We start from the raw sequence: 17,627 nt of genomic DNA, 5'->3' as shown, positions 1-17,627 counted from the left end.
ACTTGTTGTTCAATGGAAATATTAATCAATCAAATGTATTTATAAAGGCCTTTTTACAACAACAGTTGTCACAAAGTGCTTTACAGAGACACCCAGCCTTAAACCCCAAGGAGCAAACAACAGTAGTGTTGGATTTCAGTGGCTAGGAAAAACTCCCTAAGAAGGCAGAATTTTAGGAAGAAACCTAGAGAGGACCCACACTCAGAGGGGTGACCAGTCCACTTCTAGCTGTGCCGGGTGAGATATTAAGAGAACAATTGGAATAATTAATACATTTCTCTGGGCTAAATCCAGAGTCTGATTTTAGACTAGGTCAAAAGTATGACCAGGTGGACAAGGACAGGGACAGCAACGGGCCCCCCAAACCAAGTACTCCGCAGGTGTGGACTAGGACCTCATCTCCTCCTAAAATTTAAAACTGGAGAAGACTGAAAAAAAGTTAGTAGTGCATTCCTCATATCCCCCAGCACAATAATATAGCAGTGTAACACCTTGGAACTGAGACGGGGTGGGTCCGGTGACACTGTGGCCCTACCTGCGGAAGGCCCTGGACAGGGCCCAACAGGCAGGAAATCAATCCACCCACACTGCCAGGCATCAACCAAAGGGACACCCACCAACCGCAACCCCCCTGAATGAGGGCCAAGTATTGCTAGCAGCGTGCAGCCCAATTGCACAAGTGCGCAACAGAGAGTCAACAACAAGCCAGTGACTCTTCCCCCGAAAGGCATTGGAGGGAGGGAATCCCAGTGGCGACGAGAGCCCACCTGGCAAGACAGCAAGGGTGGACAGTATCAAGCCTACTGATCACCTTCACGCCCTCGGGCCAGGCTACACCTAATTATAAACCGTGCTGTAGAGATGAGTTTTTTGGGTATAAAAACAGCCTCTCAGAGTGGCAGTGTCTCTCAGAAGTCAAGATGGGCAGAGGATCACCAATGCCCCCAATGCTGCAGTGAAAAATAGTGGAGCAATATCAGAAAGGAGTTTCTCAGAGAAAAATTGCAAAGTGTTTGAAGTTATCATCATCTACAGTGCATAATATGATTCAAAGATTCAGAGAATCTGGAACATTCTCTGTGCGTAAGGGTCAAGGCTGGAAAACCATACTGGATGCCCGTGATCTTCGGGCCCTCAGACGGCACTGCATCACATACAGGAATGATACTGTAATGAAAACCACAACATGGGCTAAGGAATACTTCCAGAAAACATTGTCGGTGAACACAATCCACCGTGCCATTCGCCATTGCCGGCTAAAACTCTATAGGTCAAAAAAGAAGCCGTATCTAAACAGGATCCAGAAGCGCAGGCGTTTTCTCTGGGCCAAGGATCATTTAAAATGGACTGTGGCAAAGTGGAAAAGTGTTCTGTGGTCAGACTAATCAAAATTTGAAGTTCATTTTGGAAAACTGGGATGACATGTCATCCGGACTAAAGAGGACAAGGACAACCCAAGTTGTTATCAGCACTCTGTTCAGAAGCCTGCATCTCTGATGGTATGGGGTTGCATGAGTGTGTGTGGCATGGGCAGCCTACACATCTGGAAAGGCACCATCAATGCTGACAGTTATATCCAAGTTCTAGAACAACATAGGCTCCCATCCAGACGTCTTCTCTTTCGGGAAAGACCTTGCATTTTCCAACATGACAATGCCAGACCACATACTGCATCAATTACAATGTCATGGCTGCATAGAAGAAGGATCCGGGTACTGAAATGGCCAGCCTGCAGTCCAGATCTTTCACCCATAGAAAACATTTGGTGCATCATAAAGAGGAAGGTGCGACAAAGAAGACCTAAGACAGTTGAGCAACTAGAAGCCTGTATTAGACAAGAATGGGACAACATTCCTATTCATAAACTTGAGCAACTTGTCTCCTCAGTCCCCAGACGTTTGCAGTCTGTTATAAAAAAGAAGTAGTATTCTGAATAAAATATTGCAATTTGAAACTTCCAAATCATTGCAATCTGTTTTTATTCACAATTGTACAGGGTCCCAACTTTTTTGGAATCGGGTTTGTACTTCAGATAGAGTTAATAGAGGATTGGTGAATTGGCAGAGAGCAAATAGACCTTACTTGCTGCTCGCTTGGTAAGCAACTGGCTCTTCTGGCATCTTGGTGGTCTCCGGCTTGGCTTTGAAGTAGCTGACGAGTCCTCCCCACACACTCTTAATGCTGTTTATGTGTTTTTGGCTGGTCTTCAAGTCTTGGTCCATGTTGTCCACCATCTTCTCGGTCCTCTTCAGAGCCTCCCCCTGACGCATTAGCTCCTACGGAAAAACACAGAGAGGACATCTATTATATTAAAAAAGGATAGTCTTGGCTGTACCACGCTTAACAGTTATTCTAAAATGTGGGGGAACATCTACTAGACTAATAAACCTGGATGCTCCGGGGTAAAGTTTTAGACTAGTCAATGTGTTCAGACTAATGCTACATATGTATATACCTCTGCGGTCTCAGTGCCCATTTTCTCTGACTCATAGATGAGTGCCAGAGAGCGCTGGCTGCTCTCCACTGCTGAATTGGCAGTGCGCATCACTTCCTGTTTGAGGTATCTCTGCTTCCTGTCTGCCTCAGTCATTCCTTGCTCTTGGCGGTCATCAAATCCCACCCTTGACCTGGGCTGGGGCTCTTCTTCATCATCATCTGCAAATGGGTTGTGGGTCTTGGGGTAAGCCATCTCTTCAAACAGAGTAGCAGAATAAGGTGGAATTAAGTGGAGAGTGCCCACAGCAGGCACAAGTGGTTGTCTGAATCGGGATTTCCTGCCATTAATTTACTAGAACATACATTTTAGCCAATCAAGGCAAATTTATGGATTTGCAATTGCTCATTTCACATGCAGCTTGAGTTTTCCATTCCTATATACCTACCTAATTTAACGTTATTGGAATCAGATCCATGTGTGCAGATAATACAATGTATTGTTACAACAATGTACGAATCATTTGATGTGAAATGTGACTTATTAGTTACAGGCTGTATTGTGTGGGAAAGGGCATTTATGGTTCGAAATTAGCTAGATACAGGAGTGTGCATATGGTGTAATTACAGAGATTATGTATTGCTATCTATAGTGTGTAGACTGAAGTTAACTAACAAGTTGACAATGTGACTACTATAAATCTGTACTGTCACTATAATTCTGAATTGGTGATTAAATCAAATGGTAAAACATGGGTAGCTAACTACTCTACATGTTTTAGTAACAAGACTCCACAGGTAAAGTAACTTTACTTAGCTATGCTACGGCTATAGCTAGGTAGGTAGGTAGTAACAACAAAAACCTAACAGACTGCTATCTACTATAGATCATTCTTGAAAGCCCAAACTACTCTCTTCAGTGTTTCTTGGATAAAAGACAAGCTAGCTAAATAAATTGCTATCAGTGAGTTAAAATTAGTTTTATAATGGACATTTGGTGGACATTCATATTCGCCTGTCAAAACCAATTATTTCAGGACAAAGACAAGTATGGGTTCTTGATCAGGTGGACTACAATCCACACTTAATATATAAATCAAAAATGGGCTACAATCTACAGCTTTTAGTTTTCTGAAAATATATATATATTTTTTTCTTTTAGTTTAGCCATAGAAATTCATTAGTCTACGAAAAAAGTGTACCATGACAACAAAAGTAGAATATTCAGACTCGGGGGAGGATGGGCTACAATCTACATCTTTTAGTTTTTCGAAAATATTTAACACATTTTTTAGTTCAGCATTTAAAATTAAATTGCGTCTACATAAAAGTTCTATATTATGACTCGGTGGAGGATGGACTACAATCTAAGGCTTTTAATTTTTTTTAACACAGTTTTCAGAGGGTTGGTTCAGTTGAAGAATAAATCCCTGTTTTCTAATCAAAACCTCAAACTTTTTAATCTTTTACTGGAGGGAGCTCCAATATATGTGCAATAACTATAACAATGACTCATCATGTTGATTCTGTGGAGGAGACACTATAACCCACAATACGAGAAAATAAAACACCCTTGTTTCACCCTCCAAGAACTGCCACCTTAACGTGGTGGAGGGGTTTGAGTACCCGAGTGACCCTAGGAGCTATGTTGTCTGGGGCTATATGCCCCTGGTAGGGTCTCCCAAGGCAAACAGGTCTTAGGCGACGGGTCAGACTAAGAGCGGTTCAAACCCCCCTTAATAATGAAAAAAATATTGAGTACCGTGACGTCGCCCGGTATGGCGCAGCCGGGGCTCGTATGCGAGCGCCTGGTGGCAGGGCCTTCCCCCATGGGGCCCGGCCAGGCTCAGCCCGAACGGGCGACGTGGGGCCGCCCTCCCGTGGGCTCACCACCCACAGGAGGGACCATAAGGGGCCGGTGCGAAGAGGATCGGGCGGCAGTCAAAGGCAGGGGCCTAGACAACCCGATCTCTGGACACGGAAACTAGCTCTAGGGACGTGGAATGTCACCTCGCTGGCGGGGAAGGAGCCTGAGTTAGTGCGTGAGATTGAGAGGTTCCGATTAGAGGTAGTCGGGATCACCTCTACGCACAGCTTGGGCTCTGGAACCACACTCCTTGAGAGAGGATGGACTCTTCACCACTCTGGAGTTGCCCATGGTGAGAGGCGGCGGGCTGGTGTGGGTTTGCTTATAGCTCCCCAGCTCTGCCAACATGTGTTGGAGTTTACCCCGGTGAACGAGAGGGTCGGGGATAGGTCTCTCACTGTTGTTTGTGCCTACGGGCCGAACGGCAGTGCAGAGTACCCGACCTTCTTGGAGTCTCTGGGAGGGGTGCTGGAAAGTGCTCCGACTGGGGACTCTATCGTTCTACTGGGGGACTTCAACGCCCACGTGGGCAACGACAGTGACACCTGGAGGGGCGTGATTGGGAGGAACGGCCCCCCTGATCTGAACCCGAGTGGTGTTCAGTTATTGGACTTCTGTGCTAGTCACAGTTTGTCCATAACGAACACCATGTTCAAGCATAAGGGTGTCCATCAGTGCACGTGGCACCAGGACACCCTAGGCCGCAGGTCGATGATCGACTTTGTTGTCGTCTCATCTGACCTGCGGTCGTATGTCTTGGACACTCGGGTGAAGAGAGGGGCGGAGCTGTCAACTGATCACCACCTGGTGGTGAGTTGGATCCGATGGCGGGGGAGAAAGCTGGACAGACTCGGCAGGCCCAAGCGTACTGTAAGGGTCTGCTGGGAACGTCTGGCCGAGTCTCCTGTCAGAGAGATCTTTAACTCGGTCGGGGACAGTGCCTCTGGGATGGCAGACCGGGGTGGTGGTCCCTCTTTTTAAGAAGGGGGACCGGAGGGTGTGTTCCAACTATAGGGGGATCACACTTCTCAGCCTCCCCGGGAAAGTCTATGCCAGGGTTCTGGAGAGGAGAATACGGCCGATAGTAGAACCTCGGATTCAGGAGGAACAGTGTGGTTTTCGTCCGGGCCGTGGAACACTGGACCAGCTCTATACCCTCTACGGGGTGTTGGAGGGTTCATGGGAGTTTGCCCAACCAATCCACATGTGTTTTGTGGATTTGGAGAAGGCATTCGACTGTGTCCCTCGCGGCATCTTGTGGAGGGTGCTTGGGGAATATGGGGTCCTGGGTCCTTTGCTAAGGGCTGTCAGGTCCCTGTACAACCGAAGCAGGAGCTTGGTCCGCATTGCCGGCAGTAAGTCAGACTTGTTCCCAGTGCATGTTGGACTCCGGCAGGGCTGCCCTTTGTCACCGGTTCTGTTCGTAATTTTTATGGACAGAATTTCTAGGCGCAGCCAGGGGCCGGAGGGTGTCAGGTTTGGGGACCACACAATTTCGTCTCTGCTCTTTGCGGATGATGTTGTCGTGTTGGCCCCTTCAAACCAGGACCTTCAGCATGCGCTGGGACGGTTTGCAGCCGAGTGTGAAGCAGTGGGGATGAAAATCAGTACCTCCAAATCCGAGGCCATGGTCCTCAGTCGGAAAAGGGTGGCTTGCCCACTTCAGGTTGGTGGAGAGTACCTGCCTCAAGTGGAGGAGTTTAAGTATCTAGGGGTCTTGTTCACGAGTGAGGGAAGGATGGAACGGGAGATTGACAGACGGATCGGTGCAGCTTCTGCAGTAATGCAGTCGATGTATCGGTCTGTCGTGGTGAAGAAAGAGCTGAGCCGCAAGGCGAAGCTCTCGATTTACCAGTCAATCTACGTTCCTACTCTCACCTATGGTCATGAGCTTTGGGTCATGACCGAAAGGACAAGATCCCGGATACAGGCAGCCGAAATGAGCTTTCTCCGCAGGGTGGCCGGGCGATCCCTTAGAGATAGGGTGAGAAGCTCGGTCACCCGGGAGGAGCTCAGAGTAGAGCCACTGCTCCTCCACATCGAGAGGGGTCAGCTGAGGTGGCTTGGGCATCTTTTTCGGATGCCTCCGGAACGCCTTCCTGGGAAGGTGTTCCGGTCCCGTCCCACCGGGAGGAGACCCCGGGGAAGACCTAGGACACGCTGGAGGGACTATGTCTCCCGGCTGGCCTGGGAACGCCTCGGTGTCCCCCCGGAAGAGCTAGAGGAAGTGTCTGGGGAGAGGGAAGTCTGGGCATCCCTGCTTAGACTGCTGCCCCCGCGACCCGGCCCCGGATAAGCGGAAGAAGATGGTATGGTATGTTTCAAAGTAAAATATTTAATACCTTTTACAAAAACTATGCTAAATATTGTCATGATAGTAAATAATACTGTAATAGCTTGTTAAACAGTACATCATTCTATAATATGGATTCTAACAAAAAATTAAATTACAACACAAATTTTTTACAAATTAAATGGCATTAACAAAATGGGCATTTCCAATGCTTTGTTTGATTTCTGGTGTATTCTCTGTCAGTCATTCGCAGGCACTTCTGATGGTAACACCTGATGCACTGGTCACACCAAATCTGATACCAATTCGATAATTGATATTTTGTTAGATCATTGACACTTAATGCAGTACAGTCAAAGCTAATATCTAAATGTAAAACATTTTTAAACTCAGGGTTATGAATGTAAACTCTGGGAAGCAACAATGTAGAACAGCTAGAGAAAAGCCTTTATGGCCAATCAGGTGTTGAGCAAGTCTAGACCCTCACCTCCCAGGCTATAGTGATGTTATTATCCCTGTGCTGTTGTACCGAATGAAATTACCTCATAAGTAGTTCCCAAGATGTCATATAGTCAATAATATTTCTACTAAATTAATAAACAGTCACATCCCTACCATCTAAGAATATGTTTACAAATTAGTCTGAGTGACACAAGCATTTTACTCAGGGGCAGCTTGACATGGTACAATCCTATCAGCCCTCAGATGAGCATTTTCATTTCGCTTGCCACAGAAAAAGACCTTGATCGTTTCTGTGGCAGCAATTCTACTGAGCGCGAAGCAGATTCGAAATGCTCCATGCATGGCGATCACATATTCATTGTTTTGGATAAATTATTCAATACCGGAGGATTCCACTAGATAGCGCCAAACTTCACTAGCGCCAAACCAATGGATGAGCGTAAATAGGGAGGTATTTGGCCACAACCTGTATTAATTGTATGTGTTCTTTCAGGATGCGCATTAAAGGGTTGCCTAATCCTGACCAAAATAGTAAAGGAAATAAACAAAAAATAGTCATTTGCTATTATAAAACATTATTAATAAATGCTAAATGTGGACAGTATTATAGCCATAAACTTATTATTTTTATGTATGTACCCTACATCTGTAACATAAGGGAACAACCATGGATAACACTGATTAAAAACCTGAAGACATAGACTGTAGAAAACATTTTTGCAAATAAACTGTACTAAAGTTATACATGTAAGTACATGTAAACCCTGAGATGTCCTCATTGTGCACAAACAAAAAAACTCCAGTTTGCAGTTCCAATAACGGTTAGTTAAATGTCTTCAGTTGAAGTGTTCATTACAAATGGACCAAATTGACACTATTTCTGTGGAACTGTGTCCCCTTTAGATGTTTATTAACTGAATTAATAAATGACCAGTTACCTATAGAGCTTATAAAGGCTTGGTTGAAGATGTATATATATCAAATGCACAGGTGTGGGTCTCATTACAGAGGTCAAAGATAGTGCAACAGTTAAGAAAATATTATATTTTATGGTGGTGTCTGGGTCACCAGTCACAGCTGTTTGATCTCCAGTGACAGGTTTCCCATGGAATCTTGAAATGTTGCCAAGGTACCAATTGTAGTCTGCTTGAGTTTGTATCTAGGCAATTAAGTTATTCTGTTATGCTATATAGCCATGTTCGTGTTCCCATAAAATAATGAATAGTAAGCTTTACTATATCAATAGCAGTTTTGAAATGAGAGAATGGATTTTCATAAACACCTTAAATCCTAATGTAGGAGCATACTTTGTTTAGGAGCCCTTGAACTTTGAAGGTTCAAACCAAATATTTCATGAAATTTTTCTAAAAACTAAAAGCAGTATATTGTAGCCCATCCTCCCCCAAGTCAGAATATACTACTTTTGTTGTCATGCCACACCTTTCGTAGACGCTATTGAATTTTTTACGCTCTAACCACAATAAAAAACATATTTAACCACAACGAAAACATAAAAAATCGTTGATTCATACATTGAAAATGTGGATTGTAGTCCACCTTCACCTGATCAAGAACCCATACTTTTCGTTGTGCTGACCTATTTGGTTTTGACGGGCGAATATCAATGTCCACTAAATATCCATTATAAAACTTGCTATCAACATTTGGTTATTTTATCTGGCTAACGACGTTTAATGTTACCCTAGCTAATTACTAAGCTAGGTAGATAGCTAAATAACAACTTACAAATAGCCTTATCACTATTCCCCTTCAAACCAAAAAACAACATAAACAGATGTCTAAAACCACCAAACAACTTACTTTGACGAGGCACACCTTTCAAACGCTTTCTAATTCAGGTACCAGCGTCTTGTGATCAGCGAATTGATCAGATCAGCATCAATGCCTTGTGAGCAAAAAAAACTTCCGGGTCACGAATATTTAAAACATTACGAAATAAAGGAGGCGAACAAATTACTTCAAAACTGAAATAAATTGAATTTATTCATTGTTTAAGAAAATTTACCTTTCAAAACATTGACAACAATTCACAGTGCCCCTTGATTTTTTGTGTGCATATAATCACTCTATAGAGTTGCCTGAACTTTTCTTACAATACGTTCACTGCGGTGTAAAGAAATTTTTTTTCTCTATTGGGCAATATGTATTTAATATCCATTGAGTTACATTGTGGCCAATGTTATGGGCGGAGGAAAATGCCAGCAACAATTGCAAATACGCAGTGCCCCTTGATTTTTTTGCATATAATCTCTTTATAGACTCTCCTGAACATTTACTATAATACATTCACTGCGGCATACAGAATACTATTTTCTCTATTGGGCAATATGTATTTCATATCCATTGAGTTACATTGTGGAAAAAGAGGGTGTGGAAATATTGTGTTGCTAGATGTAGCACCCAATTCCCCATGATTAGACAGGTTTGTCTTACTCTACACATTCCCCTGAACATTTCCTACATTGCTTTCTCTATGTAATATTCTATAGTTTATGAGCTATGAGGCAATATGTATTCCATATTCAGTCATTGGCATTGTCGGAATTTTGCCCTTGGAACGTGTTTTAATACACACTTTTTATCGAAATTACTCTTAAATATGATCATATTTTCTTAAACATTGAATAAACCCAATTTATCTCCGTTTTGAAATAATACGATGGTCTCTTTTATTTTGAAAAACCCTTTAATTTTCGTGACCCGGAAGTGTTTCTTTAATGTTGCTCACAAAACGCTGATTAGTTTCCTGCCATATTTTACTGACGTTTTAGTGTAGCGAACATTTTTAAAACTTCAGTGTCAACATTTAGACAGAAATTGCACCTTAAACATAGCATAACATACTGGAAAACCATCACAAGGATAACATATAAATTACATATTTAATGCCACATTGTTTACGTACTTCCATATGTGTTGCACTGCATGTGCCCTCTGACTTTCCGTACTGCGGCTCTCCACCATCACCCCAGTGTTTTCTGGTTCGTACGGTGGGGTAAATATGTCAAGAACGGGTGGAGGAATGAGAGGGTTTTACTTCAATACGGTTCTCTCTCTAGCCCGGTCTTTGGCAGCCCACAGACCTGCACCATTTGAAAAGGTGAGAATTCAACAAAAAAAGCGTTCTTAAGACGTGGTTGTTTGGGTTTATTTGACAAGTGCAATATGTGCGCTGGCATTGCTTCCGCACAGACCTGGTTTTACATTTGACTGGTGTGTCTGTCATTGCTGTTTTAGTTTAATGAAATGTATCAACATTGGTCTTCGTGTAAGTAGAATAGTTACATTCGTATGATCTTGCCTAAAAGTATTGCGCAGTGCAGTGGAACGTACGTGGGGTTACCGATCAGAAGACCCACAGGTCCATTTTGTACATGGGCCCAAGTAAATACTAAATAGACAATACATCGCCTTAGTATTTTACTGATAATCAGGGTCTTCCAGGATCAATTGACTAAGCAAATATTAACACGTTACATTTTTCAGGAAGTTTAAAACTCCGGAATAGTTAACCAGCATAGGCATTTTTAAATCCTCAGCCAGAACCCAACACGGCAGAACTCAAACAACCATTCCAGGGACGCTGTTAAATTGCACTGGGATAAAGTTTTCCCTGTAGTTACAAATCCAGCCTCAGCCTTCCTTCTGCCATTCTGAATCGTAACAATCAGTAGGAAAAATTAGGAATAAACCCTAGTATTTTAATTTAAATAAACCCCATAATTAATTTATAATAATAATAACTAGTTAATAATAATGATGAATAAACCCCTTGTTAAACCCTAGTTAGTTAATAAACGGCACCATATACCAGTCCAGCTATTTAGAAGTGTCAGATTCTGTCTAGTTTTGCAGAAGAAGAATGGGCGTGAAGCATCCTTTGTTGTTTATTCAAAGAATGTGTTTTTAGCCCTTCTTTGCTTCTCTCTCTTGTCTGTTCTCATCCAAATGTCTTTGTGCTTCCCCAAATGTCTTTGTCAAAACAGTCTATTTATATTTAACAGAGAACTCAAACACATTCTACTTTCCCCTCCACAGACTGAAGATTGTCAAATCATACATGTATGTTTTTTTTTTTTTTTTTACCCCATAATGTCTTATATAGTGTCCACTCAGTCTATCTATGGGTTATAACAGTCACATGAAGGTATTTGAGTTCTTGGCTTGATACATACTCACTCATCAGAATGTACAGTTTTGCTCATAAGTTTTCATACCCTGTCAGAAATTGTGAAATTTTGGCATTGATTTTGAAAATGACTGATCATGCAAAAAACGATTTTATTTAAGGACAGTGATCATATGAAGCCATTTATCCTCACATAGTTGTTTAGCTCTTTTTTAAATCATAATAATAACAGAAATTACCCAAATGGCCCTGATAAAAAGTTTACATACCCTTTAATGTTTTGCCTTGTTACAGACACAAAAGGTGACACACGTGCAAATGGCAATTAAAGTTTAATTCCCCACACTTGTGGCTTTTTAAATTGCTATTAGTGTTTGTGTATAAATAGTCAATGAGTTTGTTAGCTCTCACGTGGATGCACTGATCAGGCTAGATACTGAGCCATGGGGAGCAGAAAAGTACGGTCAAAAGACCTGCATAACAAGGTAATGGAACTTTATAAAGATTGAAAAGGATATAAAAAGATATCCAAAGCCTTGCAAATGCCAGTCAGTAGACCAAGAAAGATTTCAGCCAAAACTGCCAGAAGTATTTATCAGGATACAAAGAAAAACCCGCAGGAGACATACAGGCTGCTCCGGAAAAAGACAGCGTGGTTGTTTCAAGGAGCACAATACAACGATACTTAAACAAAAAAGAGCTACATGGTCGAGTTGCAAGAAAGAAGCATTTACTGCGCCAATACCACAAAAAAAGCCTGGTTAAAATATGCTTGACAACACCTTGACACAGCTTCTGGCACACTAATTTGGAGTAACAAGACCAAAATAGAGCTTTATTGTCATAACCATAAGCACTATGTTTGAAGAGGGGTCAACAAGGCCTATAGTACCATTCATAGACATATTACACTCATATTGTATCTATAATATTCAATACTTCTACCCGTATTGTTCATATTCCCCATCCTACTCTTTTTAAAATTGTCTACATTATTATGTATATTATTGCTATATTTTTTCTTTATTTCTTTCTCAATTCTTACTAAATAGATGTCATGTGCCATGTCACAGGAATGTCATGGTGCTGGATGACTGTGTTATTCAGTGCATTTGATTAATACACTTTGAATTTGAACTAGTGTCAATTCCACAGAGGGCAAGTTTGACCTCACCTCTCTGTATGTGTCTGTGCAGGCTCCTAAGCAGGTTCCCCTGGAATGATAATATTATGCAAGTGTTCTGACCTCAGTCCTCTTGTCTCAATCAGGTCCAAAAGCTGCAGTGTATGTGCCCTGTGGAGGTGAGGGGTGTGTTCACTCTAGATGTGCGTCGAAGGGACGCAGTCATAGCTCTTGCCGTGTTCCTTGTGGAGTCTGACTTACAGGTATGTGGCTTGTTTGATTGGTTGATATCAGGTAAGTAGGCTGTTAAGCTTAAACTTAGGCCTGCAACTGCTAACCCTGTTTAAATAATTTAAAATGCTTCACGGTTTCCCTGAGGTAGGAAAACGTGTGTGCTGCTAGCTAATCGGCTTTACTTCTTATTCTGGAGTGGCTGTGTTTATTTGTGCCAGTCCTGTTGAACCAGATATTATGTTATGTGAAAACATGAAAGTTACAGTGTGATTTTGAAGTACTCAAACTAGACCATGCTATGTCACAGAATGAATTCGCCCCTCCTTAGGCAGAGATAATGATGTTGCCTGCAAGGCAGGGGAACTGCAGTAGGCAATGCATGCCTGCAATAAAGTAATTCTCATTCCTCTCCACAAAGCTCCACAGATCAAGCTCAAATCTGTTATATCTTGTGATTAGACCTGTTTCTGTATGTGTAAGTCACTAAACCCATTACAACAAGACCTGGCATGTCGGAGCACACGCCTTTGAAAAGCAATTGGTATTTCCTTAACACATGCACACGCTGTCTGTCCCTTTAAGTGGAGTAAATATTTTCATACTGTTGGGTTCTTTAAGTACATATACTGTGTAAGGCTGTGCATTGTATTCTTCCCCCTTTCCCCCTACAGCACAAAGAAATGGTTGTTCCTTACTTGTTGATTCTGCTGAGAGGATTGCCCCGGTTCCAATGGATCGAGGAGAGCTCGGGAAAGAAGGGCAAGGGTACAGGCAACCAACTTAATCATTGATCATTAAGAATTTTTTCTTTGAATATATATTAGAGTAGTGGTGCTGATCCAATATCAGTACTTGTAACCTGAGACACTTTCTGAATTATGGGCCAAATTCTTTATTTTTTATTTACTTATTGGTCCAGTTTCGCAGAGACAGATTAAGTCTAGGACTAATAAAACAAGCTCAATGGAGTTTTCTGTTGAACACATTTTTTTTTGTCCTAGACTAGGCTTAATCTGTGTCAGCGAAACCATCCAATTATGTTAACAATATGTATGTTATCGAACAGTATGTAATTCAGCAGTAAGGCACACAGGGGTGTGATATATGGCTAGTATACTACGGCCAAGAGCTGTTCTAAGTCACAATGCATCTTGCAGTGCCTGGGCACAGCACTTAGTTGTGGTATTTTGGCAATATACCACAACTCCCTGAGATGTCTTACCACTAATATAAACTGGTTACCAATATAGCAATAAAAAGTACGGTATACACTCTAATAAATCGCAGCTATCAGCCAACCTGCATTCAGGATTCAAAACAATTAGTTTATAACACATTTTATACCAGAGGATTTTTGAATACTTGTTGGTAATTGGTTAGAATTGAGTTCTAGAATGCATATTCATTCCTGGTAAACGGGACAGATATTATGGGTCACCTAATCATAATGTAAAAGGCCACGAGACCTCTACATTTAGAAAGCGATAAACACCAATATTTATGGAGTTTATCAAGCTTGTACCACTGTTAATAACAAACAACAAAAGAAATCATGTTCTAGCTGAAATTACATGTTTAATTATTGAGTTGGTGCTTTTTAATGTAGAAAGTCTGTAATTGTTATCATAGGTTCTCTTCAACTGCGAGTGATGGAATCTAAAACAAAAATCCAGAAAATCACATTGTATGATGTTTAAGTAATTAATTTGCATTTTATGGCATGACATAAGTATTTGATACATCAGAAAAGCAGAACTTAATATTTGGTACAGATACCTTTGTTTGCAGTTACAGAGATCATACGTTTCCTGTAGTTCTTGACCAGGTTTACACACACTGCAGCAGGTCTTTTGTCCCACTCCTCCATATAGACCTTCTCCAGATCCTTCAGGTTTCAGGGCTGTCGCTGGGCAATAAGGACTTTCAGCTCCCTCCAAAGATTTTCTATTGGGTTCAGGTCTGGAGACTGGCTAGGCCACTCCAGGACCTAGAGATGCTTCTTACAGAGCCACTCCTTAGTTGCCCTGGCTGTGTGTTTCGGGTCGTTGTCATGCTGGAAGACCCAGCCACGACCCATCTTCAATGCTCTTACTGAGGGAAGGAGGTTGTTGGGCAAGATCTGGCGATACATGGCCCCATCCATCCTCCTCTCAATACGGTGCAGTCGTCCTGTCCCCTTTGCAGAAGAGCATCCCCAAAAAATGATGTTTCCACCTCCATGCTTCACGGTTGGGATGGTGTTCTTGGGGTTGTACTCATCCTTCTTCTTCCTCCAAACACGGCGAGTGGAGTTTAGACCAAAAAGCTCTATTTTTGTCTCATCAGACCACATGACCTTCTCCCATTCCTCCTCTGGATCATCCAGATGGTCATTGGCAAACTTCAGACGGGCCTGGACATGCGCTGGCTTGAGCAGGGGGACCTTTCGTGCGCTGCAGGATTTTAATCCATGACGGCGTAGTGTGTTACTGATGGTTTTCTTTGAGACTGTGGTCCCAGCTCTCTTCAGGTCATTGACCAGGTCCTGCCGTGTAGTTCTGGGCTGAACCCTCACCTTCCTCATGATAATTGATGCCCCACGAGGTGAGATCTTGCATGGAGCCCCAGACCGAGGGAGATTGACCGTCAACTCCTTCCATCTTCTAATAATTGCGGCAACACTTGTTGCCTTCTCACCAAGCTGCTTGCCTATTGTCCTGTAGCCCATCCCAGCCTTGTGCACGACTACACTTTTATCCCTGATGTCCTTACACAGCTCTCTGGTCTTGGCCATTGTGGAGAGGTTGGAGTCTGTTTGATTGTGTGGACATGTCTTTTATACAGGTATCGAGTTCAAACAGGTGCAGTTAATACAGGTAATGAGTGGAGAACAGGAGGGCTTCTTAAAAAAAAAACTAAGAGGTCTGTGTGAGCCGAAATTCTTACTGGTTGGTAGGTGATCAAATACTTATGTCATGCAATAAAATGCTAATTAATTATTGAAAAATCATACAATGTGATTTTCTGGATTTTTCGCCTAGTGAATAGGCTACGAAATAGGCTTATTCAAACACTAGTGTATAGGTCCAGACTTGTAGTTTAAGCAAATGCATCGTTTTGGCCATGAATAAGCTATAGAAAAACCGAGAGGAGTTTTTGGAAAAACACAACGTCCTTTTAACCATGTTTACAGGTGAAAATGGTGCGTCTTTGCAGATCCTTACCGGGGGTTCTAATGGGGCTAACGAGTTGATTTCAACACCATTGCATAGGTCCCGTCTCCTTTTTTATGCACAAGCATTATTTGTTTATAGTTGACATGAATAAGGTATTGAACAACCGAGCGTTTTTGGAAAAATAGAACTTCAGTTTCGCTTAGTGAATACGGTATTACCATATATATATATATTATTAACATGATATCAATATTTCATATTTTGAATATCACGGTTATCGTCAATACTGGTATATCGCGACAGCCCTACGTCAGACCCATCCCAGTAGTTATTTTGATTTGTTCTGTATTCCTATACACCAAGTCGTTAATTTCATCTCTTTGCTGGTAGCATTGTTCTCTTTTCAACAATTGGATCACATCTGTAGCAACCAAAACATGAGAAAGGAAAGATTAATCAGTAAAACATGCCAATATAACGGTAAACACATGGTGTTACAGACTGAAACTGTGTCGCTGTGTTTAAGGGTACTGCACCCCGGAACCTTTATTAATTAACCCAGGTGCCCCCCCCAGGAATGTTAAGAGGGTTACCCCGCCAGGTTGACTTGTGCTACTTCAGAGTGCTCCTACCTGTGTATGTGAGGTGATGCAGACGTTAAGTAAAGTCAGTTAACCGTTCAAAGTGTGCGTGCATTCTTAACCATCTAAGGTTATAACACATGGTTTCTACTAGTACATTGTTGCTTATGTTGTTGTTTGTATACTGTGGTTTAAGCAGGATGAACACCTCTGTTCGGTACCCTACCTTGGAAAAATGAACTTGTGTGTTGTGTTGTCCAAGGTTATGTACAGAACATTGGTGCTTATCTCTTACATGTTTTCTTTTACATTATAGCATTGTTTTGTTAAATGTATGTATTTTTGGTTTGTACATTGTTACTTGTAGAAAGCAATTTGGGAAAGTATTTCCTGTTTGATAACTACTGTAACTGTCGCCCACAGAGGCTCTGCCCATTGCAGAGAACTTCAGTTTCTGCCTGGTGACCCTGCTGGCTGATGTGGCCCAGAGTGACCCAGACTCCCGACCCCAGGTCAGGGTTAACAATAGACCACAACAGTGTGCTTGAAGCTAACTGCCATATTGCAAAGAGTAAATAACTGCAATAAAGCACAATAGTAGTTAATAACTCCATTCTAACATAGTACAAGGAGTAAATAACTTCATTATAACACTATGCAGGAAGTTAATAGCTGCATTATAGTTTATAGCGCTGCATTATAGTTTGTAGAATTGCATTACAGCATAGTACACAGTGTGAATATCTGCATTATAGGACTTAGAAAAGTGTTGATACCTTCATTAGAGCACAGTGAAAGTGATTAAAGATTATTTCCAGGATTTTTGGCCCCAGGTAGTACAGCTCAAACTGGTCCCCAGAAATGGGGTACTGTATCATGCATGTGGTGATATGTCCCATGTCAACAAAACTGCACTATTTCAATTTATTCTACTAGGTTATTCAAATATAAACATATTACACTTGCACAAAATGGGAGATTTAAGAAAGTGTTTTTTCGGGGGAATTTTTCAGGATTTAATAATCAGTCCCTTTATTTACTTCCCCTATTACTTTAATCTATGAACTTTTTTGCATTTGCATAAAGGAGGTTAGATGTAGTTTTGACCAGCAATTCAAACTAGTATTAGCACAATGATGGGAAGTCCCAAATACTTTTATGCATTTCTCTAGTTATTGTTATTCAACTTGAAATGCAACTTCCTTAAAACTGCATGCAAAGGCATAAAAATGGGATCCGCAAGTTTGTCAGACTTAATCTGAATTAGAAAAAGGGCTACCACGTTCTTTAATAACTGCATTGTGTTAGTTTTTAACAGTTCCTAACATA

The 17,627-nt window shown here is 41.8% G+C and overlaps 2 protein-coding genes across 5 annotated transcripts in view; one reads left to right on the top strand and one right to left on the bottom strand.

Annotated features, from left to right (window-relative positions):
* snap29 (synaptosome associated protein 29) overlaps nucleotides 1-8,978 on the bottom strand; it is a 33,893-nt gene extending 24,915 nt beyond the window's left edge. Inside the window, exons 1-3 of the mRNA XM_013131556.4 lie at nucleotides 8,877-8,978; nucleotides 2,456-2,691; nucleotides 2,083-2,276 (exon numbers count right to left, since the gene is read on the bottom strand). Of these exons, the coding sequence (XP_012987010.1) occupies nucleotides 2,083-2,276; nucleotides 2,456-2,689 (428 nt within the window). The 5' untranslated portion in view covers nucleotides 2,690-2,691; nucleotides 8,877-8,978. The remainder of the gene's footprint in view (nucleotides 1-2,082; nucleotides 2,277-2,455; nucleotides 2,692-8,876) is intronic.
* An 845-nt stretch (nucleotides 8,979-9,823) lies between these two features.
* The window catches only part of pi4kab (phosphatidylinositol 4-kinase, catalytic, alpha b), a 127,627-nt gene continuing 119,823 nt past the window's right edge, over nucleotides 9,824-17,627 (top strand). For all 4 annotated transcript variants that reach the window (XM_010865368.4, XM_020044505.3, XM_020044504.3 and 1 more), the window contains exons 1-4: nucleotides 9,824-10,176; nucleotides 12,475-12,591; nucleotides 13,234-13,327; nucleotides 16,722-16,810. In XM_010865368.4, the coding sequence (XP_010863670.1) occupies nucleotides 10,078-10,176; nucleotides 12,475-12,591; nucleotides 13,234-13,327; nucleotides 16,722-16,810 (399 nt within the window). In that variant the 5' untranslated portion in view covers nucleotides 9,824-10,077. The remainder of the gene's footprint in view (nucleotides 10,177-12,474; nucleotides 12,592-13,233; nucleotides 13,328-16,721; nucleotides 16,811-17,627) is intronic.

Source organism: Esox lucius, chromosome 13, assembly GCF_011004845.1.
Source record: "Esox lucius isolate fEsoLuc1 chromosome 13, fEsoLuc1.pri, whole genome shotgun sequence".
Taxonomy (NCBI): Eukaryota; Metazoa; Chordata; class Actinopteri; order Esociformes; family Esocidae; genus Esox; species Esox lucius.
The sequence above is the reverse complement of the archived record's forward strand: the minus strand, read 5'-3'. Positions and strand labels throughout refer to the sequence as shown.